This window comes from Bicyclus anynana, chromosome 25, assembly GCF_947172395.1.
Source record: "Bicyclus anynana chromosome 25, ilBicAnyn1.1, whole genome shotgun sequence".
In the NCBI taxonomy this organism is placed as follows: domain Eukaryota; kingdom Metazoa; phylum Arthropoda; class Insecta; order Lepidoptera; family Nymphalidae; genus Bicyclus; species Bicyclus anynana.
In genome coordinates, this window is record NC_069107.1 from 509721 (window position 1) to 537163 (window position 27443).

Consider the following 27443-nt stretch of genomic DNA (forward strand, 5'->3'; position numbering starts at 1 on the left):
ATCGGACTGTACCAGGTCGTACGTAACTGGACGTGATAGCTCTCAGGTTTACTGAGTCGAGCGCTTGAGATAGGTCGAGTCACTTTAGTAGTGAGTGAATGAATTGAGTGAATGATTTAACATCCGGCCATTGCATTGTTAGTTACTTGGCTGGGAGGCAACACGAGCGGAGGAGAAGAGCGTTAAGTAGTTTTAAAGGGATCCCTTAACCCTACTACCATCTATCGCATGTCTGGGATTCCGCTTCTGGTTGACTCCCTGCCGTATGATACTCACCAGAACAATATCCCGAAGGCGTAGACGTCGACGGCGGCGTGGTAATGACCGGCGAGCAGCTCGGGCGCCATGTGCACGGGCGTGCCCACCACGGAGCCCGACATGAGCGCCTCGGCGGCGCAGAAGCCCAGGTCCGACAGCGCCGCGCGGCTGTGCTCATCCAGGAGCACATTCTTCAGCTTCACATCCCGATGCACCAGTCCCAGCGAGTGCAGGTAGCGGATACCTGCGACCGATGTGGTGTTCAGCGTTATCGGCATGTTTAATTTGCTCCCTTTACAGCCATGCCTGTCTCCTTATGGGAGATGGGATTTTGTCTCAGACCAATTATGGTATAGACCTGCCTCGCTAGACGTTACCTTTTTGTCAAAGTATATGATCAACGATCTAATGCGATTATAAAAACTGTCTCTATAGAATCGATGTTAAATAGTTCAATCGTGTTCGTCGGTTAAAGAGCTCCGTAAAAATATCTTTTTGTGTAATTGAATTGTGTAAAAAACGTGCAAAAACTTCTAGTTTAGAATAAGATATATGCAAAATCTAAGCTCGTTTTCCTCAGAAAATGACAGACAATTTTGTTCGTGACTATGAGTGCGATACAGGTCCTTCTATAATTTGATCTGAGGATTTTGTACTTAAGACTCACAAAGCTGCTTCAATGCTGGTGATAATATTTGATTTTGTAACTTTTACTATCAGATGTTATTGATAATTACTGGTAACCATTATCGCATCCTTTTACATTTTGAGCGCTTCCCAGAAATGTGCGTGGGACGTATCTGAATGACGTTTCCATATGAGATAGTCCGTAGGCAGCTAAGAGAAGGATTCTGCACCGGTAGGTTTCTCGGATACAGCAGTCCTTGGCTTTAAGAATATTTGCCATAGTATCCGTGCTTAGCTTGATAGTGATTGATGCTTCGAGACAATTCTAAATAATTAAATTTTTTAGCAACCTTCTAAACCTTGGGAATTTAAAGTGAGGGTATAGCGAACTCACACTGATAAGGGCAGTGGTAGACTCCAGCGGGGACCAGCACCGAAGGGACCTACGTACAACGGCCAAACCTTAGTGGCCAAGTGCGGATAAGGCCCAGGAAAAGAAGAAGAAGGGCAGTGGTAATCCATTCCCACTAGGTGGAGCGATGATATCAAGTGGATAACAACAGTCAGCACAAGATCGTGGCGTTTGGAACTCCTTACAAGTCTACGTTCAGTATTGGATGGCCATCAGCTGAGAACGAGGGCAATGACGAAGTGGTAGCAGCTGACCTTCGACGATGTCGCAGGCGATGCGCACGCGCGCGCTGTGGCCGAGGCCGGCGCGCACGGCGGCGTGCAGGTCGCGGCTGTAGCGCTGCGACACGAGCAGCACGCCGGGCGCCGCGCCACCGCCGCCGCGCTGCACCAGCGAGCCCAGCAGCCGCACTATCCGCGGGTGCTCCGGGATACTCCTGGGAAACGTCAGATATGCTGACTTCACACGCTTACCGAAACTTGGCAAAACGTTCATACACCCCAAGTTCTGTGAGCGCTTTAGTGTGATATTCATCATCATTATCTTCATCTAGTAATTTTGCCCAAGTTTTGAATGGGTAGATAGATATTGAGAGGCTATTTTGTCACTTCGAACCGGCGGCGCCTCTTTGGCAAAATTGCGTTTAATGAGCAATTTTTTGACGATATGTCCTTTCCAAGTAATTTTAAGACAAAAATATGTATATAAACTAGAAAACACTTCCTACAATAATTCATGTCATGAATTTTTTCCGTAGAATTAATATTTCAGCGTACGAGCACCGCGAATGGTCATTTAGCAAGTGTTTTCGCTAAACAACTTATTATTAACGCACCAGAACTGCTTTTGCTCGAAAGCAATATTTTTCACAATCAAGTTATTTGTATAACATAATTAACAGAAAACTGAATATATATCCATTGAATTTATATACTTGCAAAAAAATATTAAAAGAATACTTATTAACACAAAATTATGAAGAAGTTGAATCTCTACTGAAGCCAATTACATAATACGAGTACAAGATTAACCTAACACACACACACACACACACATACACACATACACACATACACACACACACATACACACACACACACATACACATGTTTTTATTAGTTTTATTTTTACCCACTATGATTAATTTAAAAATTGTATTACTGCTTGTTATGGAAGAGCGGAGTCTTCTGTCACAGGAGTTTACAACTCTTAAAAGAAGACTCTAGCCTTTTATTTTTTGTTACTGATTAATGTTACTGAAATAAACTATTTTTTTTTTTTTTTTTATTTGGGCCGAATGATTGGGCTACTCTTGCCAGACCAAAAAATATAACCACGATTTTGCTTTATGTCTTCGATTCCGTGGATAGGAAATCGAAACTATGTTAAAGACACTGTAGTGATTTAGAATGAACTAAAAGTATATCCAAGTATTTAAGTATTTGTGCAGGATTAGATTACGAGGCCAACCCAAATTCATATTAACCTAAATATCTGTAAGCGCAACAGGGAGATATGACCTCCCCGAAACTATTTACTGTCGCATAAGTCCTGCGTTGTCGATCCTGTGACTTTTCAAAGTTAACTCAAGGCCACTCATCATCAGGTGTGATTACAGCCAAGGGATAACTTGTCATTGCATAAAAAAAACAACCATGAAGCCCTCAAATCGTTTCCTGAATCGGGTTACATAAATATTAAACTTTTCTGTTCGTAGAAATTATCAGTAGAAGCCCAGTTGGGCAATTAGTGGTTTTGCACTCCTGTTTCTTGGAGATGAGGTAAAGCTATTCACAAAGATAGATAGACCAGGACCCTTAAGCTCATACCTTAAGGGCGAATTAGCCTATTGAGCTTATTACATGATTGTTACGAAGGTACAGCTATTTTTTGACCTCATCGAGCATGTCACTCACCTGATTTGTACCACATAATCAGGTAACATTAATAACGTTCTTAAATAAGATGGAGAGATATCATGATGGTTTTGAATAAGGTTTCCTGGTACTAATAATGGTCCTTTAAAAATAGGCAGATTAAGATAATTAATGAAGTGTGATGCGTTACCTGGTGTAGAAGAACTCCATGGCCAGCTCCCGGTAGTGCCGGTCATCAGCCGGGTACACGGACTTGACGCACGCGGGACTGTGTCCGGCCCACGCGCCCCGGACCGCGTACACCACTCCGTACTGACCGCGCCCTGACCGCAGGAAGGTCATTTAGAGCACGCGTCAGGCAATACTACTGATACAGCCGGGTACACGGACTTGACGCACGCAGGACTGTGTCCGACCCATGCGCCCAGACCTTTAATAGCATCTGCGCTAAGCCGTGAACAGACGAACGGAAAGACAGACGGACATGGCGAAACTATAAGGGTTCCTTGTGGACTACGAACCCCTACACCAGACTACCCTAAAATTTAACACTAACTATCCTAAAAATTTTAGAATTTAAACTATCGTGAGTGTTATTCATATTAATTGATTATGAAACACGGCTAAAATTCACGTGATATTAGGTCACGTGATATTAAGTTTTAATCGGGATCATGGATGGTTGCTGCCCACAGCGTGGAAACCGCTATTTCTTTCATTGTCACATACAACAAACTTGGAACAAGATAGCGTTAGTTCGGTTTGCTTACAAGAAGACGAGTCTAATGAAGATGACATTAATGAACCGTCGGAGAGTGTAACGGCACCTTTACTCCCCACCACTCAACCCCTCTCCGCGCGCGCAATGCGTGCAGCAGCGCGTCGCGCAGCCGCTTCGCAGTTTGGATCGTGCCGCGATGCAAGAACCAGCTCATGACTAAGGGCCCCGTATGGGTTCGAAACTAGTCGGGCATACTCCGACCTAATATCACGTGAGTTTTAGCCGTGTTTCATAATCAATTAATACCCTAAAAATTTAGGTTATGTGGTGTGCACTATAGGATTTTCTAAATTATTTTTTATTTAGTACTCACCGATCTCCCGGCCCAGCTCCGGAGTGCCATACATGAGCAGGTCACACATCGACGTGCTCTCCAGGCACAGCTGGGCGAAGGACGGCGCGTACCTACAGGGATGTCCAATACATTCATCATCATCATAACCAGCCGATGGACGTCCACAGCTGGACATATGCCTCTTGCAAGGACTTCCAAACAACGGCCGCGAGCCGCCAACATCCAGCGGCTCCCTGCTTGATGTCCTCAGTCCACCTAGAGAGGGGTCGACCAACACTGAGCTTTAAGGTGCGAGGTTGCCTAAATGAAATAAACGAATTTTGATTTTGTTGGGATCCCCTATCGGAAAGCGCAGTCGACCATTGGTCGACCTCCTAGTGCTGCTCAATTTGGAAGTGTTTATAAGAGGCACATGTGTAGCAATAGACATATTCTATGGGTTGATTATGGTGATATGGTGATAGTCATGATGATAAGTGATAATGATGATGATAGACATCACAGTAGCAGTAATATAGTCCAACTCACTTCTTCCTGATAGCCAGCTTGATGTCCTCGGTATGGTGCAGCCGGTTGGCCAGCGCCGCCTCCAGCGCCGTGAGGGCCGACTGATACCTCTCGTGAGCCTCTCCCAGCCTCTCCAGAATCTGTACACGAGATGAAAATCATACATTATTAAGAATTGTGTGTAAGTATTTTTAGATAAAATTTTAAGACTACGTTAATCACGTACACATGGACTTTTTATCCTGGAGAAATTTATGGTTTCATTTACTTAAAATACCTTGTCTAACAGGGGTTCCTGTAACATGCTTGAGGTCCTCGGTACTCAGTTCACTTAGTGAGGGGTAGAACACTTCATATTATCTGATGAAATTGTGCTTTTCGGTACGGGGTAGCCATCCCAGCACTTTGGGAACGCAAACGTTTAGTCATATTTATCGTTATTTCGGGTGCCCTGACCGTGTCGACGCGAGTGACAGATAGTACGAAGTGTTTCGTGAGTTAGGTGGAGAGTACAGGCTATATAAACGACTAGCTAATTCTTGTCGTGGTGTTCGATTCACTCACACCTTCTGTCGGATAATCTTACATGGATTATTTTGGGATAGGCGGGGAGAATGATTTCAATGGAGAAGGGGAGTGTTAACTAGTTCAAAAAGACATTTAACCCTACATCCATCGGTTACAAGTCCGGGACTTCGCCCAATAATATTCTCTGCTATTCGAGGGTCTATTGGTAACATTCTTGGTGGGAATTGTTAGACCTGATAGGTTTAATTAAATAATAGTGTTTTGCTCTTTAAATCCGGTTTTGATGTCAACCCATTTTCGACAAGCGCATACCCAGTGGGCTCTAACCGCGTACTGTCTGGGCTCGGAGCCTGTGTCTCGTTGGCCCGTATCTCACCTGCAGAGAGATGAGACGCGCCAGGCGCTGCGGCGTGAGCTCTTGTGCGGCGTGCAAGGCGGCCGAACGGCGCCACGCGGGGCTCAGCACGCAGCACGCGGCCTGCGCCTCGCCGCCCGACAGTCGCAGCCTGCCACACAACACAGTATTATGAGAAGAATAGTGAGACTACGTCATCATGTCAATGAATTATGGCGCTAGAGGCCAGCAAGTTTACATAAACCGCATGCATTCGAGGAGGTTTTTGGTGTAGCGACAATAAGTGTGAAACTTAATCTCTGCCCATTTGGTAGTCAATCTGCCTAGGTATTTTTGTTATCGAGATAGTGTTACCTATTCTTTTAATATGTTAGAATCCTTTTGTTTTTGATTTTGTTTAAAGTTTATTACAAAGTACATGTGTGTGTAAACAATTGATTTGTAATTCATAATTTTTATTTCATTTCCCTTCTGGTTTCTAAAAGTATTTTAATTTATGTGACCAATATAAATAAATAACAAATATATATTTTTGAGCCACCTCAAAAAAAAAGTGGCTCAGTATCGTGATGTTTGGAAGTCCCTACAAAAGGCCTATGTCCTGCAGTGGACGTCCATCGGCTGACATGATGGTGATGATGATGATATATTTTTGGTTGTGTTGTAGGCTTTAGAATGGGTCCGCAGCAGCGTCACCTTGTGTCTCGCTTCTGAGACTCGAACCTTGCCTTAGAGGGTCGTTCCGGAAGTACTTTTAGGTTTGAGTGTATTAGTCCGCCCCCCTGATCGTGGATAAAAAATCCCACGTCCGGTTGACGTCAGATATCGAGGACCACATATCCGTTGCCTGGATAGCATTGTCGGTCGTTATATCGTCTTAAAGGACATTTTTGGGACCCCGTTGCTTAAAGTAGACATTACTACTCCGATAGTATAGTAGATAGTAATTGCAAGTTTCAACCACAAGTTGGTTGGGAAGGCATAGCTTTATTGATGTAGCTTCTACACAGGACACTAGTGTAGGTCATGTTTGGACGGATCATAACTTTGTAAAGCGTTGGGACAATATAAGGAAAACTTTATTAACTTCGTCAACAGTATCCTGGCATTTATGTAAATGTCAGTCTGGTCTCACGTCCAACTCCTGCCTGTTTGCCTGTACGCCACTCACCTGTGGAACAGCCTCCTGAGGGAGTCCATCATTCCTCGCAGCAGGGAGAAGGAGGCGCACGGCGTGAGGTCCACCTGCCGGGCCACGGACAGCAGCTGGCGCATCGCCTCGCTGGCTGGTCTGCCACCCAACTCCTGCCTGCAGGAGGACTCCAGGGACTCGAGGCATCTGAAGATAAGAAGCACCATCATCATTACCAGCCCATTTTATTTTCCCTCTAATCCTGTCCTAGAGGAGAAGGTATTTGGTGCTTAGATCTACTACACTGTTCCAATTGCAAGAGGATTCCAAAGACTGTAAAAAATAATAATCATAAATACCAGCCCATTTCGTTGGCCTATTACCAAAGGGAAGGCCTCCTATCTTCTGGAATGTATAATGAGGATCATAAAACAGAGAATGTGAGATAAAAAAGAAGGCTCAAAGAGAGAACGTGAGCAGAAAGAGACCAGGAACTGTACGGGAAGCTAATTTAGTTAAAATAAATACCTTTGTAGTGTTCCGAAGTAGGAGTCTTTGAGGCAATCCACGAATTTGACCATCTTCAAACTGATTTTTCGACTCAACTTCGATAAAACTGAAACAAAAGGGAATGTGTTTACTAACTGACTACTAATAAGAATGTTTTAATTAACAAATTGAACTTTGTTGAGGCGTTGAGACTTATTAATTTTAAAAAATGTATTTATGAAATCTCACCCGTCCTCTGCACGTCGAGCGAGGCCTGCTTGCTGGAGACGTTGGCGCTGGTGCACACGCTGCTGTGAGTGGTCACCGACGCGCTGCGCCACGCGGCGGACAGGCTGTACAGCTCCATCTCGTTCTCTATGGGGATGGGCGTGGCGAGCGACGCCGGCGACGACGGCTTGGACTGCTTGTAACGACATGAATTTATTAATATTTAATACGAACTGCCTCACTGGCTCAGACTAATTAGATAAAGACCTGCCTCGCGAGACATTATTTTTCTGTCAAAGTATATGATCAACGATCTTATGCGATTATATACACTGTCTCTATAGAATCGATGTTTCATAGTTTACAATCGTGTCCGGTTAAAAACCTCCGTAAAAAAACCTTTTTGTGTAGTTAAATGGTGTAAAAAACGAACAAAAACTGCTAGTTTAGTATAGATATGTATGAAATCTAAGCTCGTTTTCCTTAGAAAATGGCAGAAAATTTTGTTCGTGAATTTGGGTGCGATACTAGTCCTTATGTATTTAGTCTAAGCTCACTGGTCTCTTGGTTAGCTGTCTCAGCTACGGACAATGTAGTCTGTAAAATCCCGGGTCAGACCAACAAAATACGTATGAAAAATCTTGCAGCCTGTGGAGTTGGGGTAGTTGTCGGTGTTAGTACACACCCCTACCTCAGAGAATACGTAAAGCCGTCGGTCCTGCGTTTGATTTTTCACCGGTCGTGTCGATCTGCCGTCCTATTAGACTATGAGAGCGAGGGAAAAGAGAGAGCGTGAGAGATGCGTACATGGTTAATCCCACCACGAGATTGGTCGCCGCGAAAACTACAATCATCAATATACTTGGACCTTGTTCACGAGATTACCGCCATGTGAAATGTTGCGTCAACTGTTAATATTCCGATAGTTGTTTCAGTCAATGGTCTTATAGCGAAAAGCTTCGACCAACACCTTAAGAAGCTTTCGCTTAACTGTTGGATCAAGAGTCGGATACAGAAGGCAGTGATACTTGAGACGGCGCGTATTATGAGAAGGTTCCTCACTCTGCAGTTTATTTATGAATAGAAATTTTATTTTGAATTTAATTGACATTATTAAATGATAAAACAAAGCATAAACAGTCTTTTGTCTAGAGTTTGGCTAATGAAAGTAGAGACTGAAATCGCCTGCCAAATTTCAAAAAAATCGGAATAAATTCTTAAAATTATAGTGTAATTATTGGAATAACTGAGTTTTATATATACATTTTAAGTGGTAATGTATTCAGAAACAAAAAAATAATTTAAACAAATCATAAAACGCATGTTTATTGAATGATTTTATAAATTTGGCGGGCGAATTCAGTCTCTACTTTCATTAGCCAAACTCTAGTAATTTTACTGTTTTGTCTAGTAAGCTACTACTCAATTCTTATACCGTCAACAAAAAAAAAAAGTAACATTCAATAAAACTCACTCTCATTCTCCCATAAACGTCGCTCATACACAAACTCTCGTCATTAGAGTGTATGACTTCGAAGTCGTCAAAGTTAAAGCTCTCGTACGACACGGCTTCCTCCACGTCCGACAATCCGTCCGACTCCTCGTCCAGTTCGGGGCTGTCGCGTTCCGTTCCGTTCGTCCCGTCCGTTCCGTCCGTCCGTCCATTGAGCTGGAGGGATATGGACGGACTGCTTCTGGTTGAGTAGAATATTGAGTTGGATATCGCGTAGCGTTTGTCTTGATGGCACGGGAGATCTGAGGATGTTCGAAAATTTTGAAAAATTCATCATCAGCCTATCCATTGCAATGAGAATCTTCTCTCTTTGGAATAGAAGACATGAAGACCTTAGACTGAACATACTGCTTTTGTGTGGGTTGATGGGTATAAGTTAAGATAACAGATATTTATAAATGTGATTGGGACCGACAGATTTTTGGATCACCCAATTCAATCAGACCCTAATAATAATGGAAAGGAGTACTACTCCAAATATGCCAGAAAAGTCAAAGCCAATAAGTAAGTTTTATAATCTGGAAAATGCGTTGATAATACTCCCATGATCTGCGGGCGACAGGGGGAAAGACTTCGCGGATGAAATCGTGCGTGCGTTATTATGGTGATAAGTAAAGGTGAAAATTTTAAATTGAAGTGACGAGGATTATAATAGCGCCTGGGTCCCAAAAGAGCCCACATCAAACTCACATAGGCTTATTAGATTGTAGAGCGAGATCTCTTTGAAAGAGAGGTTATGAGGACTTTTGACCCATCATACTATTTCAAATTGCTTTTTTTCTGATTGTGAAAGTGGCATAGGCTCCTTAATGGGACCTCAGCGGCGTCACTGAAGGGTTTGGGCGAGCGCAGAAGCATCGTCTGATGAGACCCGAAGACAAGCAGATTAGATGTGCGGAACGACTCTCTAAGGGCGTCTCCTTTGAGAATCGGACCTCGGCTCAGAGGGCCGTTCGGACCTTTGGCCTGAGTGTCTAAAAGCCCACGTCTGGGTGACGTCAGATATCGGAGACCTCGTGTTCGCCGGCGAAGACGCCGTGAAGCTTGTGTTTGTTGCCTGGGAAGCATTGTCAGTCGTTAAGTTATTGTCAGGGTCGTTAAGGACGAATCGGCGTTGGAATTGGGTTGTGGGCTGATGGGTGTGAGTTAGGGTGAATATGTTTGAATTTGTAACGATCACTGTCAGCTGTTTATGACTCTAACTAGAACGACGGCTTTGAGGCTCTCCAACTCCTTCCTCTACTTACCTAAGAGAAGGTAGTTTTAAAATTCATTTAAATTTTAGATAAAGGCATTACCTCCAAGGCATTACTCCCAAGATCAAATCAGTTAGTCAAAAACCGCAGAACTCCACGCTTAGAAATTCCTAGTCTATTGACTAATATATACTTTTTTTAACTACTTACCATCAACACTCCAATCCATGTTATTGATCTCCGACCTCATTTCTTGTAACACTTCTTGCATTATTTGCAATAACTCTTGCTTTTTGTCGCCTTCCGAGAATTTCTCATTTATTGTCTGCGAAACAAAAGCAATTTTACGTTTTTATTTATCTATACTAATATTATAAAGAGATAAGATTTGATTGTTTGTTTATTTGCATTGAGTAGACTCCGAAACTAGAACAGATTTGAAAAATTCTTTCACTGTAGGGAAGCTACACTATCCTTGAATGCAATAAGGAAATATTTTATCTCCGTATTCCTACGGGAACGGAAACTATACGGGTGAAACCACGTGGCGTCTGTTAGTTTTTAATAGAGCTTAAATAGAAGAAAATTAATATTATAGTAGTGTGGTGGGTCTAAGTTCTAAGGAGAGCATATATGGCTCGGACTTTTATAGGGAGGGAAGCGTGGACGCTGCAGGTTCTCACTCTACCGTGAATATCCTTAGACAATTAAAAATGGGACCTGGAAAAAACTGGACCTGACCTGCTACACGTTAATCCTCTTTCATAGTATAAGATCAAAGATCTAACGTGTTTATAAAAACTGTTTATAGAATATACTGTTAGTAACAAATCGATTTTCATTGTTGTGATCGTTTGTGTCGTGTAAAGAGCTCCTTAAAAATGCTGGTTGCGTAAACTGTGTTGTTATGAGCGTAAATGTGTTTGTTAAAGTTGTCGTAGTGTGTGTATTAAAATGCGATTTAAATGTATAATTGTGTGTACTGTACGGACACAAAATATTGGTGAAAATGTTTTCGATGTGCGAGTTAAAACACCAACCCAAAAAAAAAACCACAAACAATTTTTTTATAAAATTCGTGTGCAATACAACTCCAAGCGAATTACTCTATGTGTATAACCCACCCACCTCGTACAGTTGCTGCTCCTGCGTGGCCACGTACTGTATCTTGGTGGGCACCACCTGCAGCTCGCGCGCCATGTCGAACGACGCCAGGATGAACTGCTGGAGGAGCTTCACGTGAATCTGGAATCAATATACGAAAGATACAATGGCTGGATGGTTGCACCCGCTTAATTTCGTTGGTGTCATCATCATCATATCAGCCGATGAAGTCCACTGCAGGACATAGGCCTTTTGTAGGGACTTCCGAACATCACGGTACTGAGCCGCCTGCATCCAGCGAATCCCTGCGACTCGCTTGATCTTGTTAGACCACCTGGTGGGGGTCGACCAACACTGCGTTTTGTAGTTGTTGCTCTTCGACCTACGTGCCCCGCCCATTACCACTTCAGCTTCGCGACTTCGGTACTTCTGCCAATCCCCACATTCGTTCACGCAGAGATACTACGAGAATAATGTTTGAGCGAGTACGAGAGCTACCTACATATTTGTAGTCATTTCTAAAAAAAACATTAAAGCGCGCTGTAGAAATTACTGGCACCTATGGTTTATTGGCGTGGCTGACAACGGTCATCAATCACATGGCAGAGTGCTCGATATGACCATATAAGGGCTCAAAACGAATTCGCGTGGCGACCGAAGCGACGCGTCATTTGAAGACAATCGTGTAGTAGTATATACCGAAATTCGCGGGATTCGAAGACAGACGTTCGTGTAGCTAGCTAGCTAGTAACAAACGCACTTCTTGAAGGTAACGCCTTGTATTTAACGCTTGTGAAAATTCTATTATTCTTTTTTAACTACTATCGCAGTATTGTGATACTCACTCAACGCTGAACTGATATTTTTTGGTGGAATCCTATAGTGAGATCATATAGTGCTAAACTTCATTCAGAAGCCAGCCACGACGCCTGCAGAAAGCCGAAAAGCAAGGTAAGCCTTAGACTAGTTATCTGTTCTACTCGTGTATCGTTTTGCAGAAATGACAACTAGATAGGTTGCCGCAGCTTATTATAGCTTGTCAACTTTGTTCGTAGCACTCCCGATGGTCCACGCGGGCCGGAGGACGTGTAACGATGAATATAAAACGCACGACTGATGCACGTCACATCCCGGCACGCACGATTTTCCCCCCATCGCCCGCATATCATGGGAGTGTCATCAACAAATTTGCCAGACTAAACAAGTTTCAAACGCAGAAAATCCCCCTCCCACCAAAAGTGGGTCACTATTTACAAGTGTCCCAACAAATAGCTCGCTCCATCACCCGCTGTGTGACTCTCAGCCTTCTTACTACAAGAAGGTGAGTAACAGCTCACCTCACTCAATCTCTTGCTCTGTTCCAGCAGGTAAGTCTGCGAGTACTCCGCCGCGAACTTCAGCACGTTGTTGAGCAGACTGCCGCGCGTCCTCTGAGTCCTGTCACTCTCTAACTCCTTTTTTCTCTTCCCGTGCTCCGCTTCACTCTTGTCCGCGTTCTTCAATATCTCCACGTCGTCGACGATCGACCATTGGCTTTTGACGTGGTGTTTTTGGGGTGGATTCGCTGGAATTCAAATTAACGTAATTTTTAATCTGTAAAAAAACAATGTTCATCTGCTCGGAAAGATTTCTTTGTTAGAATAAGCGAGAAATTGTCTATTTTATATAGTATAAAAAAAAACTGAGAAAAAAAAAACTTTATAAAAGTAATGATTTCATTGTTAAAGTACAATTATCAAGATTTTTTTAGATTCAAGTAAATCACCGGGTGGTTAGGGTAGGCCTGGGCATTCTCTTTTCAATTACTTAAGGTCTTTAATGTACCGGATCACTACGGAGCACGTCTAACACTTTTGTTGGCTATGTAGTTAGTCTGTACGCCGTAGAAGTAGGTGCGAGAGGATTACCAGCAAAATCTCTAGAATCTCTAGAAGCGCAGCTAGTTCTATATAAGAACGAGTATCCAAAGCTGCTCTAACAAATTTGGCTAGGTAGGGAGAACAACACGAGCAGAGAACGGGTAGTGTTGATCGATCGTCAAGGAATTCCTTAACCCTACATCCTGTAGTTACAAGTTCGGGACTCTGCTCGGAGTTTTTTTCTCACTGCCACGCGATGGACCCGGCACCCGCACGGTGAATCCATGGAATGCTAAGATATTCGGCTTATATTCATCATCATTTTGGTCTTGGTTAGTTGCCGGGGTGTATACTTACATATAAGCTCCCACTGGTCGAGCAGCTCGTTCATGAACGCGATCTGTTCCTCCTGCAGTCTTCTGTTGGCTTTGCTCTGTTGTGGAGATTGCTCCCTGTGTCTGGAAATATATATATTCACTAGCTAACGCCGCGCGATTTCACTCGCGTGGTTCCCGTTCCCGTAGGAATACGGGGATAATACAGTCTACAGCCTTCCTCGATAAATGGGCTATCTAACACTCAAAGAATTTTTCAAATCGGACCAGTAGTTCCTGATATTAGCGTGTTCAAGCAAACAAACAAACTCTTCACCTATATAATATTAGTATAGATAATCAAACATTTTCATACAAACTGCGTCTATAGAATCGATGTTTCATTATGTTCAAATTACACGTGAGTATTACGATTTTAAAATACTTGTGTGTAGTGTAATCACTCAGGATATATATTAATTGGAGTTAAATGCTTTCGATGTGTGAGTTTACCTCGTCCCCCTCAAAAATACAGACGATTTTGTTGGTGAATTTGAGTGTGATATAGACTATAGAAGGTAGTTGGTCTGAGCTACCTCAAAAATTCAAAATTCATTTATTTCAAGTAGGCTTAGTTTACAAGAACAGATCAGACCTTATAAATACATCTTTAGGACGGGAATTCTTTGCATACCTGTACACTTCATCCTTGAATATGCCCTGGTCAGATTCCGGCAACTCCTCGGTGTTGTACAGCGCTGACTCCGTGGACTCCGTGGCCTCGCTCAGAGGGTTCCTTCTCTTCTCTTCTGCTCTGCTGTTCGAGAAGAGACAGAAGAACACCTGAGCGTTCGAGTCTAGCTCTTTGATTTGATGGAGATCGAGGAAGTTCTGTAAAATGAAAGTTTTCAATCATTTATTTCAATAATCGATTATACCATACCTACTAACATTATCTATACATGCAAATGCAAGTTTGTTTGTTACCTTTTCACGGATTATACTAAACCGATTTGAATGATATTTGGTGTTGAGATAAATTGGATCTTGAAGTAGAACATAGGCTACTTTTTATCCCGAAAAAGTTTTTGGGTTTCAATTTTCATATATTTAAACCTTCCACACGTATCACTTAAATTGGTCAATATTGCGTGAAAATTATTTCAGTAGTCTTTGAGTTTATCACGAACAGGCAGACAGACGCGGAGAAAGACTTTGTTGACGATATCATCTATACATTATGTATAGAATAGATATGAAAATGAGTTTGCTTGTTTGTTCCGCTTTTACGCCTAACCTAAACCACTAAACCGATTGGAAAAATCTTTCACCGATTCAAAGCTACATAATTAAACATTACTATTATAAGAGCCGCGATAGCCTAGTGGATATGACCTCTGACTCCGATTCCGGAGGGTCTGGGTCCGAGGCATGCATCTCCAACTTTTCAGTTGTATGCATTTTAAGAAATTAAATATCACGTGTCTCAAACGTTGAAGGAAAAACATTGTGAAGAAACCTGAAAATTTGAACTTAATTCTCTGCGTGTGTGAAATCTGCCGATCCGCATTGGGCCAGCGTGGTGACCTATTGGCCTGACCCCTCACATTCTGAGAGGAGACTCGAGCTCAGCAGTGAGCCGGATATGGGTCGATGATGATGATGATTCCCACGGAACCGGGAACTATGCGGGTGAAACTGTAAAGCGGACGCTAGTATATAGAACAAATTGCTATTACCTCAACACTGAATACCGAATTACTGTCCTTCCAATCCTCAATAACATCCCTAGACCTTTCATCTTTCTTCTTATCCTTAGAATTGAAGGTCGACCAGAAATCCCCCCCTCTGGAAACACTCATTTTAGACACATTTTCATTGAAAATATTCCTCCCGAATCTGTCCAAAGCGTATAAATAAATAGGTGCATAGTTTTTCAAAATGGTCTCCCTTTTATGGTACAAGTCCTTGTGGAGTTGCTTCAGACTGGTGTAGCTGGTGTGTCCAGGGTCCGAACCGATGTCTGGTGGTACGATTATACGGAGACCATCCTTTAGGAGCGAAGAGTTCAGTTCTAACTCAAGAGTTGTTCCCAAGTCTGTGTGGGGTTGACGTAGAATATCCTGTAAGGCAACGATTTTTTGATAGAGATATGGAGATTATATACTAGCGTGTCAAAACTGAGGCGAACAAAAGCTGCCAATTGACCGCATTTCATTGAGTCGCATAGTAAACAACTTAAGTTATTGAAATAAATAATATCTAAATGTCGAGTTGTATATTCAGGAAGTATAAAACATTATATATAAATATATATTTAATTAAACGCAAATTTGTGCATGTGTGCGCTCAGTGGAGTAGCTAAAATGTCGTTGTTCTAAGGGCCTACAAATTGTTTTAAGAGAGACGAATATCTTAGAATTTAGAGTCCATCGCGTGGCAGAGAGTACTTCGAGCAGAACCTTGGACTTGTGACCAATGGGTGTAGGGTTAAGGGATTCCTTGATAATCGATTAACCCTCCCTTTCTTAGCTCGTGTTGTTCTCCCTGCCTAGCCAAATTTGGTAAGATCCCACTAGAGCAGCTTTGGATACCCATTCCAATATATAACTTGCTGCAGTTCTCGAGAGGCCAAGGTTTTTAAACAAGTTACAGAGAGATTTTGCTGATTATCCTCCGCACCTACTTCTACGGCGTACAGACAACTACATTGTCTTTTTTAGTTACTTAATTTGTTAGTTGATAATACTTATTCACTTGTACAGTGTGATACTATATTCTACTGCTGGTACGCCGTAGAATTTAATCCCTCCAATCTAGATGATTCAGTGTACAGAATCGTCTTTTCGCCGTGGGAAATGATAAGTATTATACCCTGAACGTATGAGCCTTTATTTACAAAGGTTGGGCTACAAAATACTGACATTTCATTATAACATTTTTTTTTATTTTTTTTTTTTTATTCTTTTTAAGTTAGCCCTTGACTACAATCTCACCTGAAGGTAAGTGATGATGCAGTCTAAGATGGTAGCGGGCTAACTTGTTAGGAGGAGGATGAAAATCCACGCCCCTTTCGGTTTCTACACGGCATCGTACCGAAACGCTAAATCGCTTGGCGGTACGTCTTTGCCGGTAGGGTGGTAACTAGCCACGGCCGAAGCCTCCCACCAGCCAGACCTGGACAAATTAAGAAAATCTCAATCTGCCCAGCCGGGGATCAAACCCAGGACCTCCGTCTTGTAAATCCACCGCGCATACCACTGCGCCACGGAGGCCGTCAAAATTAATGCTTCTCACTTTAAAACCTGAATAGTTATCAGAAACTGATAGCTATTAGACAGAAAAAAGTTGATTAGCAGTGAAAGTTTAGGAACTTACGTGTAGAGGCAAGGTGTCCCAAGGCTTCTGATTACATTCCAGCTCTTCGAGCAGCTCGAACTCCGAGTTGCCAACCGATAGGTGCACTTGCGTGGACGCGCCATATTGGATCCGAAGCTGAAATAAAAAGAAAATTGCTATAACTTAATTAAATAAGATTTTCAGTTCAGCATTTTGAGTTTAACTAAGAAAAATAAGCTCATTAAATTAGCTACTTACGTAATTTGCAAATTAGTACTTAATACGGGTGCAGCATACGTAAAATAGATGTCGTATACTTAAATGGTGCAGCTTACTGTGCCATTTAGAAGCAAAACCATGTTACACATAGAGCTTGTATACAACATGGTGCCGGCTACAATGGTAATAGTGGTTAAGTGTCCATATTTAAAATACGTAGGACGTTTGACTTGGGCAGAAAGTTGGTGAAAAGTGTAATCGGACGAGCCTTTTAAGATGTCTGCTTCCATCTACAGGCGTAGTCAGTGTTTATTATTTAAATCTTTGGTATTTACCGGCAAAGACGTACCGCCAAGCAATTTAGCGTTCCGGTACGATGTCATGTAGAAACCAAAATGGGTGAGGATTTTCATCCTACGCCTAACGAGTTAGCCCGCTTCTATCTTAGATTGCATCATCAGTTGAGATTGTAGTCAAAGGATAACTTGTAAAGAATAAAAAAAACTACCAATAGATGGCGTTGTTAAAGAACTTTGAAACAATCCCTTTTGAAACTGCATGCAGTTATGCCTAAGGCTCATAGATGGTGCTTTGTTTTTTTTTTTTAGAAAAGTTTTACTTCAGTTGTATGGTCTAAAGTACACTCATGCTTTAGTTTTTTCTCAGTATTGGAATGAATACGTTTAGGAACGTTACCCATTTGGATCCTCTAGGCAAGGTCTCCGGCAAGAGTTTCCTCCCCAGCAGACAGTTGAGCAGGCGCGCGCGGGCTGCCGGCGACGAGCCGAGGACGACCAGCGCAGTGGGCCGCGCGCACTCGGCGCTGATCTCCTGCACCACCGACTGCACCTCGGGGTCTGGGAACGACACATTTCAAACATCACGTGATTTTATTATCTTCAACTTACTCCGAGGTGTTTTTACGTGTTTTGACAGTTTGACACTGTTATGACAGTTTATTTTTACATTTTGATCAGACTTTGCAGTTCTGGATTCTAGCCATTTTGATGCTAAAGTGAATTTGTGATTAAAATGAAATAAAAACGTTTTAGATGGCTCGAATCCAAGGTCGAAATAAGGTTTTTAAAAAATAAGTAAACAATGTCTGCTACGAGGAAATAACGTAATGGATTTAATTATTTTTTTGCCAGATTTTTATTCCGGAGTTTAATAGCAAAAATGGTTTATTAAAAACAATTATTTAAAAATTGGATATTTTTAGTACATTTATATGTTCCGCAAAATTCTGAGTTAAGACTGGGTCAGGATCTGGCATTCTCCTCCATTCCTCCTAAAAATTATTGTGCAATGACATAAGTTACAAACGTTTTGCGTCAACGTTTCTAATTAGAACGACTAAGATGTGGAATGCCCTTCCGGCGTCTGTGTTTCCTGACACCTACAATTTGTGCATCTTCAAGGCAAGAGTGAATAGGCAAGCGCGCTACATCTCAGACCTCATCATTGCTTTCCATCAGGCATGATTGTAGTCAAGCGCAAGTCTATCCAAGATTAAAAAAATAAAATTGAACACTACCAAACGGCAGGATGTCCTGCACGTCCTGCAGCGCGCGCGCCGTGTCGCGCAGCAGTGCGCGAAGCGTCCGCGCGCGGTGCGCCCCGCGCCGCCATGCGCCGCCCGCCATGCGCGCCCATGCGATACCTGCCGATACAATAAACTACAATCGTCATTAACAACCCATAACAATGTTTGGCATCCCGCGATGTATCAGCAATAAGTACATGTACCACGAAAATGAGTTTGCTTGTTTGTTCCGTTTTTACGCCTAACCTAAACCACTAAACCGATTGGAAAAATTCTTTCACTGATTCAAAGCTACATAATTAAGCATTATTATTATAAGAGCCGCGATAGCCTAGTGGATATGACCTCTGACTCCAATTCCTTAGGGTCTGGGTTCGAATCTCGTCCGGGGCATGCATCTCCAACTTTTCAGTTGAAATATGAAATGAAAAGAAATGAAAAGAAATTAAATATCACGTGTCTCAAACTTTGAAGGAAAAACATTGTGAGGGAACCTGAAAATTTTAACTTAATTCTCTGCGTGTGTGAAATCTATCACTATCTGAAGCAATAAGTACATGTACCACGACATTGACACAAAAACTGTACGTGAAGAAATATCCCAGTGCAGCCTGAGGTATCAGGAGAGACTGACAGTTCACACAAATGAGCTTGCGCGACTCTGAGTCGCGAGGGTGGACTCCGTTTTGCTCGGCTACAAAGACACAGCATTCCCGACCTGTGGAACAGATTTCCATAACAAGCCAAAGGGGGAGCTGCTGACAGGGAATCTGCAGCAAAATAGCTCTCGAAGAAATCCTTGAATGATATGATGATATCAGATACATGAATGGCTTATTGCCTATGAGCATGTCGCAGAAATTACATATAAAAAAAAAGAAAAAAATTAACAACCCATAATAAACACTTCACTGTTGAGCACGTGTCTCCACTCACAATGAGAGGGGTTAGGCTACACTGAGAAAAAAATCCTGGTGCGCCATACTTATATTACGTAGCAAACCTTACACTATTACCTTTATAGCCGGCACTATGTTGAATACAAGCTCCATAAGTAACATGGTGTTGCTTCTAAATAGCACAGTAAGCTGGATCATTACTAAGTTTAAGACATCTATTGTACGTATGCTGCACCTGTAGTAAGTAGTAATGTGCAAGCTTCATACGTAAGTAGATCGTTTAAGTAGCTTATTTTTCTTAGTGTAAAATTCCACCACGTTGGCCTACTGCGGATTAGCAGACTTCACACACGTAGACAATTAAGAAAATTCTCAATTTTCCCCACGATGGCATGTCCTTATAACCGGATCCATGGACATGCGACTTTATTAACTATGGATAACTAGCAGCACGGATTACCTAAGGTAATCCGGATTACCTTAGGTAATCCGTGACTGGCAGACACCAAGCAATTTCTCCTACGTAATTCCCGTAGGAAAAGCGGGAATAAAATGTAGCGCCACTCACTAATAACGTGGCTTCCGGTTTATCATACAAGTACCTCACACGTCCGTATAGCTCAGCTGTTTGTATACCTCACGACAAGCAAATGTAAACCGTCATCTGAACATAGAATATCTATGTATTACGAATATATCAAACGTGATACCTTGCCAAATATATATCACATACATTCGGCAAGATATCATAGACATCATCATTTTATATGCTCGGTAGCTTTCAATAGATAACGTTGATGTCATCTCAGAGCCGAGTGAATAATGCCCCTGCGACAATACAATACATTGCGCAATAGGGAAATACCTACCAACCTACCGCACTGTACTATTTGTCAGCCAACTCACAGAACGTATGAACCAGAAACTGGACTATACATGCCTTAGTTATCCTACTAAGGCAGGTATAGTCCAGTTTCTGGTTTCAGTACTAATATTGTAAACGCCAAAGTTTAAATATCTTTGTTTGGGTGTTTGTTATTCTTTAACTTTTACTTAAGCGATTTTGCTAGATTTATTGATTTTGCACATAGGCTACTTTTTATCCCGAAAAAGTCCATGAATTTGTGTATTGATGATTTTGATGGCATGAATGTTTGTTACTCTTTCACGCCTCGGCTGCTGAACCGAATCACCTGAAATTTATAGTAGAGACGAAGACGCGGACGCAGTCGCGGGCGTCCGCTAGTATGCATATATGCATAGGTATTTAAGATAGGGCAGCGTTTGGGAAACTCCGCGACATCTTTGCGTCCAACATTCCTCAGTGTCTGAAGACGAAAGCCTCCGAACAGTGTGTGTTGCCAGTGATGATCTACGGATCCGAGACTTGGTCGATAACTATGGGCCTTATTAGAAGGCTCAAAGTCACTCAGCGGGCGATGGAGCGAGCTATGCTAGATGATCAGATCAGAAATGAGGAGATCCGCAGACGAACCAAAGTCACTGACACAGCTCAACGAGTCGCGAAAGCTTCATGTGTTTTGTTGGTCGAAGCTTTTCGCTATAAGAACATTGACTGAAACGAAACTCGGAACAATAACGACTGACTCAAATTCTCCGTATTCCGCAGGAGATTTCTTACTTAAAAAGACAAAATCGTTTTACCCGTGAAAAGTTTTCCATTTTTCCCAAAGAATTCCCATTACCCCAGACTCAAAGATCGTAGATGGACAAAAACAGTGACATCATGGAAAGGTCCAGCGTGCAATCGCTACAGAGGTAGACCGTACTCTAGATGGGACGATGATATTAAAAAAAATACAGGCCCACAATGGCTACAAATTGCTAAAGACCGGGAAAAATAGAATTCTTCGGAGGAGGATCTTTTACCTGAGAGGGGTTCCAGCATAAATATAGATTTTTTAATTAAATATTCCCTATAATAGTTACATACTAATTTGTTACAGGTAATTTCGCAGAATTAAATTTAAAATGGAAATAAAAGGCCTTTCTTTTTTTTAATGTCCCTCAATGGATGCTAAATGGCTGATGATGATGGTGATGATGGCCTAGGTATATCTGGACGTAGCAAGCTCTCGCTTTAGATAGTTATATGAGTATCGAAACTGCATATAAGTAGCACGCACGGTGAAGGCCTGTAGACGGAGCATTGCAACAACGTTGGCCGGTGATAACCCCAGGACAATCTCGACGATAATTGTTTATATTTACGACCTTGTTTACTATCCTTGCTGTGGTCAGTGGTCACCGCATTTCCGAAAGGCGATATCTTTAGTTTCATGTTACTTTACAATGTACAAATGAAACTAGTAGACGCCGCGCGGTTTTACCCGCGTAGTTCCCGTTATCGTGCTAATATGGATAAAAAATATACTCGATGTTTCTCTCTGATAATGTAGCTTTCTATTGGTGAAAGATATTTCGAAATTAGTTTACTAGCTTCGGAGCCTATTTGTACAAAACGTTATTTGAATAATATTAGTTTAATAATTTGAATAATGATAGATAGAGAAATAAAATCGAGAGTAAAAGGGGATTGTTATAGTAACTAACTAGCTAGGGATTTAATCCTCAAATTTCTTCATAGTAAAGTGAACTTTAACAGTCCACTTTAAAGAAAATTGAGGTTCAAATCTCAATCCATGTTTAAAGCCCATTAACGCCCGAAATTAATAATCAATCCTAATCCGTTTTTTCCTGTCTAAGATCGATATTTCAATCCATTTCTTATATAAAGCATACCAATAAGCGATCCTCGAATCGAGTTTGAAATCTTAAAAATCAATCTATCATTGGGAGGACGGATCACAGATTAGAGATGGCCTCTGTATGAAAATGTAAATTTTTGCGTGTCAATAACCTATCCGACCATTTTGACATATCCATAGATCGGTGTAAACAAAACGAACTTCTGTACTCAAACTACAAAAACGTCAGTTCAAGTTGTCAAAAATGTTCCGTTCCATTTTCGGTAGTGCGTTCTTCGTGTAGTGTGTATTTGATAATAAAATGAATTTTTTACGTGTTTTGAAATGTAAAGTCATATTTAGCTTAAAACATATTTCAAGTAGGTATTCCGTTTTTAATTTAAAGATTTGTTACATTTATAAAACGTTGAATAAAAAGTATTATTGAATTAAGCACTGTGCTAAGAACGGAACGACAAGGAGGGAAAAGATCGCTTGCGATCCGTCAGAAAAACATATTTAGATTGCAGAGTTTTAATATTGGCACGAAGATTAGAGATCAATCGGGCGATTGGCAACAATCTAAGATTTATTTGAATCTTAGATTGGAGATAAATTATTAATTTCGGGCGTATATAGCTTTGTGTTATGGTTTGACGTTTTAGATAGAGAAGATTTACGAAACGGGAGTATAAAAAAATCTTAACACTTGACTCATCTCATGTATGTGTAAGTGAAGTCTTTGTTATATTTGCACTGTTTGTTTGTGCAACTAAATATAGCACTGCACTTTATCACTATGTGAATACTGGACTCGAAAGTTAAGAGACATTTTAATTGAATAATTATCTTTATAATGAGGGACATTGTTTTTCACACATCTATGTACCCATACGTATAGTATTAACTAGTAGTCCCCGCGCGGTTTCACTTGCGTAGTTCTCATTTTCAGTGGGAATACGGGGGTAAAATATAGACCATGTTATTCGCTGATAACTGTCTCTATAGAATCGATGTTTTGTAGTTGTAATCGTATTCGCCGGTTAAAGAGCTCCGTAAAAATTTTTTTTTTTGTGTAGTTGTGTAGTTGATGTAAAAAACGGGCAAAAACGTCTAGTTTAGTATTAAGATAATACCAAATCTAAGCTCATTTTCTTCAGAACATGATAGATAATTTTGTTGGGTTGGGTGCAATATGTACTTATAAACTTAATTAGTCTGGGGAAAAAAATAGATCATTGAATATACTTACATAATACATAAATAAATATGTTCATTATTGACAAAAATGCAGATCAAACACGATGGTAGAAAATTACAAATATAATTGAGCCTATACATTTTACCATAACTGGCATATGAACTTACATAGATAGATAGATATTACACATTACATAAATAGATCTAGCTAACATACATCCTGTATAGTAACATACGTCCTGTGCCAATTCCACCCACTTTCACACAGGACATGCATTTATTATCTGCGGAACTATCACTAACATCATACATACCTTTAACTACTATATGGCGTCTACAATACAAATGGATATTCTATATTCAGAAGACAGGCTTTGTGCAAGCTAAAGGACTGACAGTGCAATAGAAAGGAAAAAATGTAAATTAGTTCAATACAAGTAGGCTTAGTTATCAGCAGCAAAGGATGGAATTTTGACGAAGGTAAGCCGTCCCAAAGAAAAGGAAATTCATACCGCTTGATACAAACTCCGGTTTCTCATATCATCATCATCATCATCATATCAGCCGATGGACGTCCAGTGCAGGACATAGGCCTTTTGTAGGGACTTTCAATATTTAGTTTTTTCTGCTGTATATTTAGTTTTTTCTTTTAATCTAGCTATGCAGAGAGAGTGATAAGGACAAAGAAGGTTAGTTAACATGTAATGAAGCCTAGAACTTACACCCGGGTCACATATGCCAACTAGGAGTTTTCAATCCAGAAGTTTTACTTATCAACTTTTCTGTCACCACATTCAGACTTCACAATTCATAATAAATCATCTTCTATAAATAAAATTTTGTTTGAGGTTCTGCAGACTAATTCACTAACTTTGACTCAGTTAGTTGACATAATATGAAACAGAGATTCTGTGGAACAAATGTCATTTGGTGCCTATTGACAACCTTTTGTGGATGTCATACAGTATTTGATGTTTATTCTAATAGATTGTTAATAAAAAAACAAATTAGTGAATAGGCAAACTGGTTATTTTAGTGTAGAATTTGCTGTCTTAAAGTCTTAAAGGGAACCATTTACCCGCTGAGTGTCAAATTATCAAACATATAGAGTTTAAATACGACATTCAGCCTCCTCCAGATCCCCTAAGGGCGCCCCCAATATATGAATTCCACTGTTACATACAGACAGACCAAAAAATTGTGATACTTATAACACCATTCGCGTGTTGGGGGTTAATAAGATTAACCCTAATTGGCTTATGTCAGCCACTAACTAATTAAAACTACTTTGTAAGTAAGTGCTAAATTTAATTAGTTAATTATGGCAAGTAAAGTTTACTGTGTAATAAAATATGAAACGTAAACAGTTCCTTGAACCTTATAATAACTGCTGCAGTTATCACTGTTTAATGCTATTTCCACTTGAATGTAATTTGTTTCAAAGTGATCCATACCAATATTACCTAGCGGATGCCCGCAAGTTTGTCCGTGTGACAGTCGATGTTAACTTTCAACTACCCTACCCTAACCCTACCTATTAAGGCTGCACACAAGACGGAAGCTTAAAAATAGAGTTACTTCTCCAGTTTTCCCTACATTTCCTTTCACTGTTCTGCTTCTATTGGTCATACTGTGATGAAAACGATTGTCATGGAAAACCTTATCTCTACATCCAGTAGTCACAAGTCCAGGACTCGGCTCAGAGTTTTTCTCTCTATCACGCGATGGACCCGGCACCTGCACAGTGAATCCATGGAATGCCAAGATATTTGTCTCTAGCCACGGCCTCCTACAATACAATGGTTAATCCTCCCACCCGCCAAAAATTGTCAGTCAACAATATATTCTATTTCGATGTGCTTTTCACATCATAACACACTACCCTGACAACTTGTCAGACAACCTCAAGTAATACAAAAATGACATTGCATATCAATTGTCCTGTTTCATTATCATAGTCCATGTATAGTTTGCCCACTTTTTTGTTAGAGAATGCATCTTTGATTCTAGTTGACAGATTGACAAATTGATGACTGTTAAACAGGTAGACAAACACAAAGGCAAATAAATAATTGATAAGAGCAATGATATTTATACTATAGATATGTTATGCATACAAAATCACTGCAAAAAGTGATCCAAATTTAGCTACTCCACTGAGTGCCCACATGCAGTATTTTGTGTTTACTTACATGTTATATATATTGTAATAATTGATGGTATTAATGATCATTATTGGACGACTAGCTATACCGGTTAATAAGATGCTTGCTTGTATTGTTGATCGCTAAAGAAACTAAATTGGTTATCGAGCACAACTAATTTAGTTTCTATAACAGATACATTACTTAATATTAATAGATAAAGTAATATTTTGTAACAGGAAAACTATACGTACTTGCAATTCTATTTTAAATTACAATACAAACTTTTAACAAACAGTAACAAAATCGAAACTATAGAAATCGCTAACTAAAGAAATTACAATAAAAATATGTACATTTCTGCAACATCGACGGTATGTAAACAAAAAAAATTACGAAACAAGGACACGGCCTGATACCCACGAAAACGATGTTTCACGAACGAATTAATTACAGGAACACCTTGATTACGACTCCGTACACTCAAGAGCAATATAAAACTGTGTAAACAGTAAATAATTGTATTACTTACTTGACTTTTAGATCTTAAATCGCATCCGTGTCTCGGAAACTGCAGATATTTTCACTTTTAACCGGTTCTTACTTCTGTAACACTTATTTCTTTAAGGTTTACGCGACACAGTTACTGGATTTTGCTAATTAAAAATACAAGAGCTTATTATTTTCATCGTTTTTACGAATACAAAAATAATTAACCCCACACAACTACACCAACTATTTGCATTTTGCATTTGTGTTGACTTAAACTTTATTACAAAACGTAAACGTCAAAGAAAAGATGACATTTTGAACCAAACTTCATTGTAGACGTTGACAAATATAAAAGTTGCTAGTGTAAAAAACTTAAATTTCCCTTTCAACTTTAAAAATAAGCAATGTAACATTATTCTGTTACATTGCTTATTTTTAAACCAACTCTGCCAACTCTTATAAAATTGTAATTCTGCACATTTAACGAAACTTTACATTAATAGAAAGTCGTAAAGTCAGCTTTTTATTTTATTGCTCATAGAAATTTGATTCTTAAGAGCAATAAATAGAAACAGTTCAGTTACTCTTTGTTTAAATAATAATCATGATAGTATCATTTTTGCTTGTAGGTATATTCAGTTACTCTTCATAAATTGTTATATTTTACTTTAGGTAATAAATCGTAATAGCTTATTGAAATGAAACAATTAATATATTTTTATAGGTAAATCAAATAATCATTGTTTTTTTCTTGGTGGTATCTTAATTCCTTATAAATAATATTGCAATATTTAGGGGTAATACACGAGACTGGCAATTATATTAATAAAAAGTCGTAAGCACAGATTCACAATTATTGTGAATCTGTGCTTACGACTTAACTTAACATGCAATAATTAAACGCTTTATACTTAACTGTTTAGCGATTAATTATTGCATGTTGCATAGATAACACAAACTCTGCAAGTTTTCCGGACTCACTGTTAACTTAATATATTTAATGATTTCCGATTTGATTTTCAATTATTATTGACAAAGATTATTTAGAAATGATTATTTAAAAATATTTATGAAGAAAACAAAACACTGAATGTAATTTATAAAAAGTAGGTATTTTTACCGACCTATTTATTCTTATTTGATATAGGAAGGTACCTATCAAATTCTCTAATTCTCCAGCCTGGAGCTGGAAAGTTGGTGGTGGTAAATACCCCTGCCTTTGAGAACACGAGTAACGATTATTATTGTCCGTTATTAGTGACTTTATGACGTAAGTTAGTATAAGTGTTCATTCTTTGGGTTACTGTTAACGGATCAAGGCGCCTTTGGAACCATCGTGACTTTAATTTTAAGTTTTTCAATTAAATTATTACCATTATCAATTCAATTTTGAAAATATATGTCTTTCGACTTATTGGAGG

At 40.2% G+C, this 27443-nt stretch overlaps 1 protein-coding gene across 3 annotated transcripts in view; it reads right to left on the reverse strand.

Annotated features, from left to right (window-relative positions):
* The window catches only part of LOC112056864 (dual serine/threonine and tyrosine protein kinase), a 33191-nt gene extending 6882 nt beyond the window's left edge, over positions 1–26309 (reverse strand). Inside the window, exons 1-20 of one of the 3 annotated variants that reach the window (XM_052889165.1) lie at positions 26063–26309; positions 18571–18696; positions 17730–17890; positions 16854–16970; positions 15215–15598; positions 14170–14366; positions 13519–13619; positions 12640–12866; positions 11327–11443; positions 10409–10523; positions 8964–9244; positions 7511–7682; positions 7301–7388; positions 6812–6979; positions 5662–5791; positions 4779–4897; positions 4269–4360; positions 3365–3497; positions 1552–1733; positions 277–502 (exon numbers count right to left, since the gene is read on the reverse strand). In XM_052889165.1, coding sequence (XP_052745125.1) covers positions 277–502; positions 1552–1733; positions 3365–3497; positions 4269–4360; positions 4779–4897; positions 5662–5791; positions 6812–6979; positions 7301–7388; positions 7511–7682; positions 8964–9244; positions 10409–10523; positions 11327–11443; positions 12640–12866; positions 13519–13619; positions 14170–14366; positions 15215–15598; positions 16854–16970; positions 17730–17890; positions 18571–18679 — 3119 coding nt within the window. In that variant the 5' untranslated portion in view covers positions 18680–18696; positions 26063–26309. Of the gene's footprint in view, positions 1–276; positions 503–1551; positions 1734–3364; positions 3498–4268; positions 4361–4778; positions 4898–5661; positions 5792–6811; positions 6980–7300; positions 7389–7510; positions 7686–8963; positions 9245–10408; positions 10524–11326; positions 11444–12639; positions 12867–13518; positions 13620–14169; positions 14367–15214; positions 15599–16853; positions 16971–17729; positions 17891–18570; positions 18713–26062 lie in introns of all 3 variants that reach the window. The other 2 variants (XM_052889163.1, XM_052889164.1) reach the window with 2 other exon arrangements.
* Between the last annotated feature and the right edge of the window lie 1134 nt (positions 26310–27443).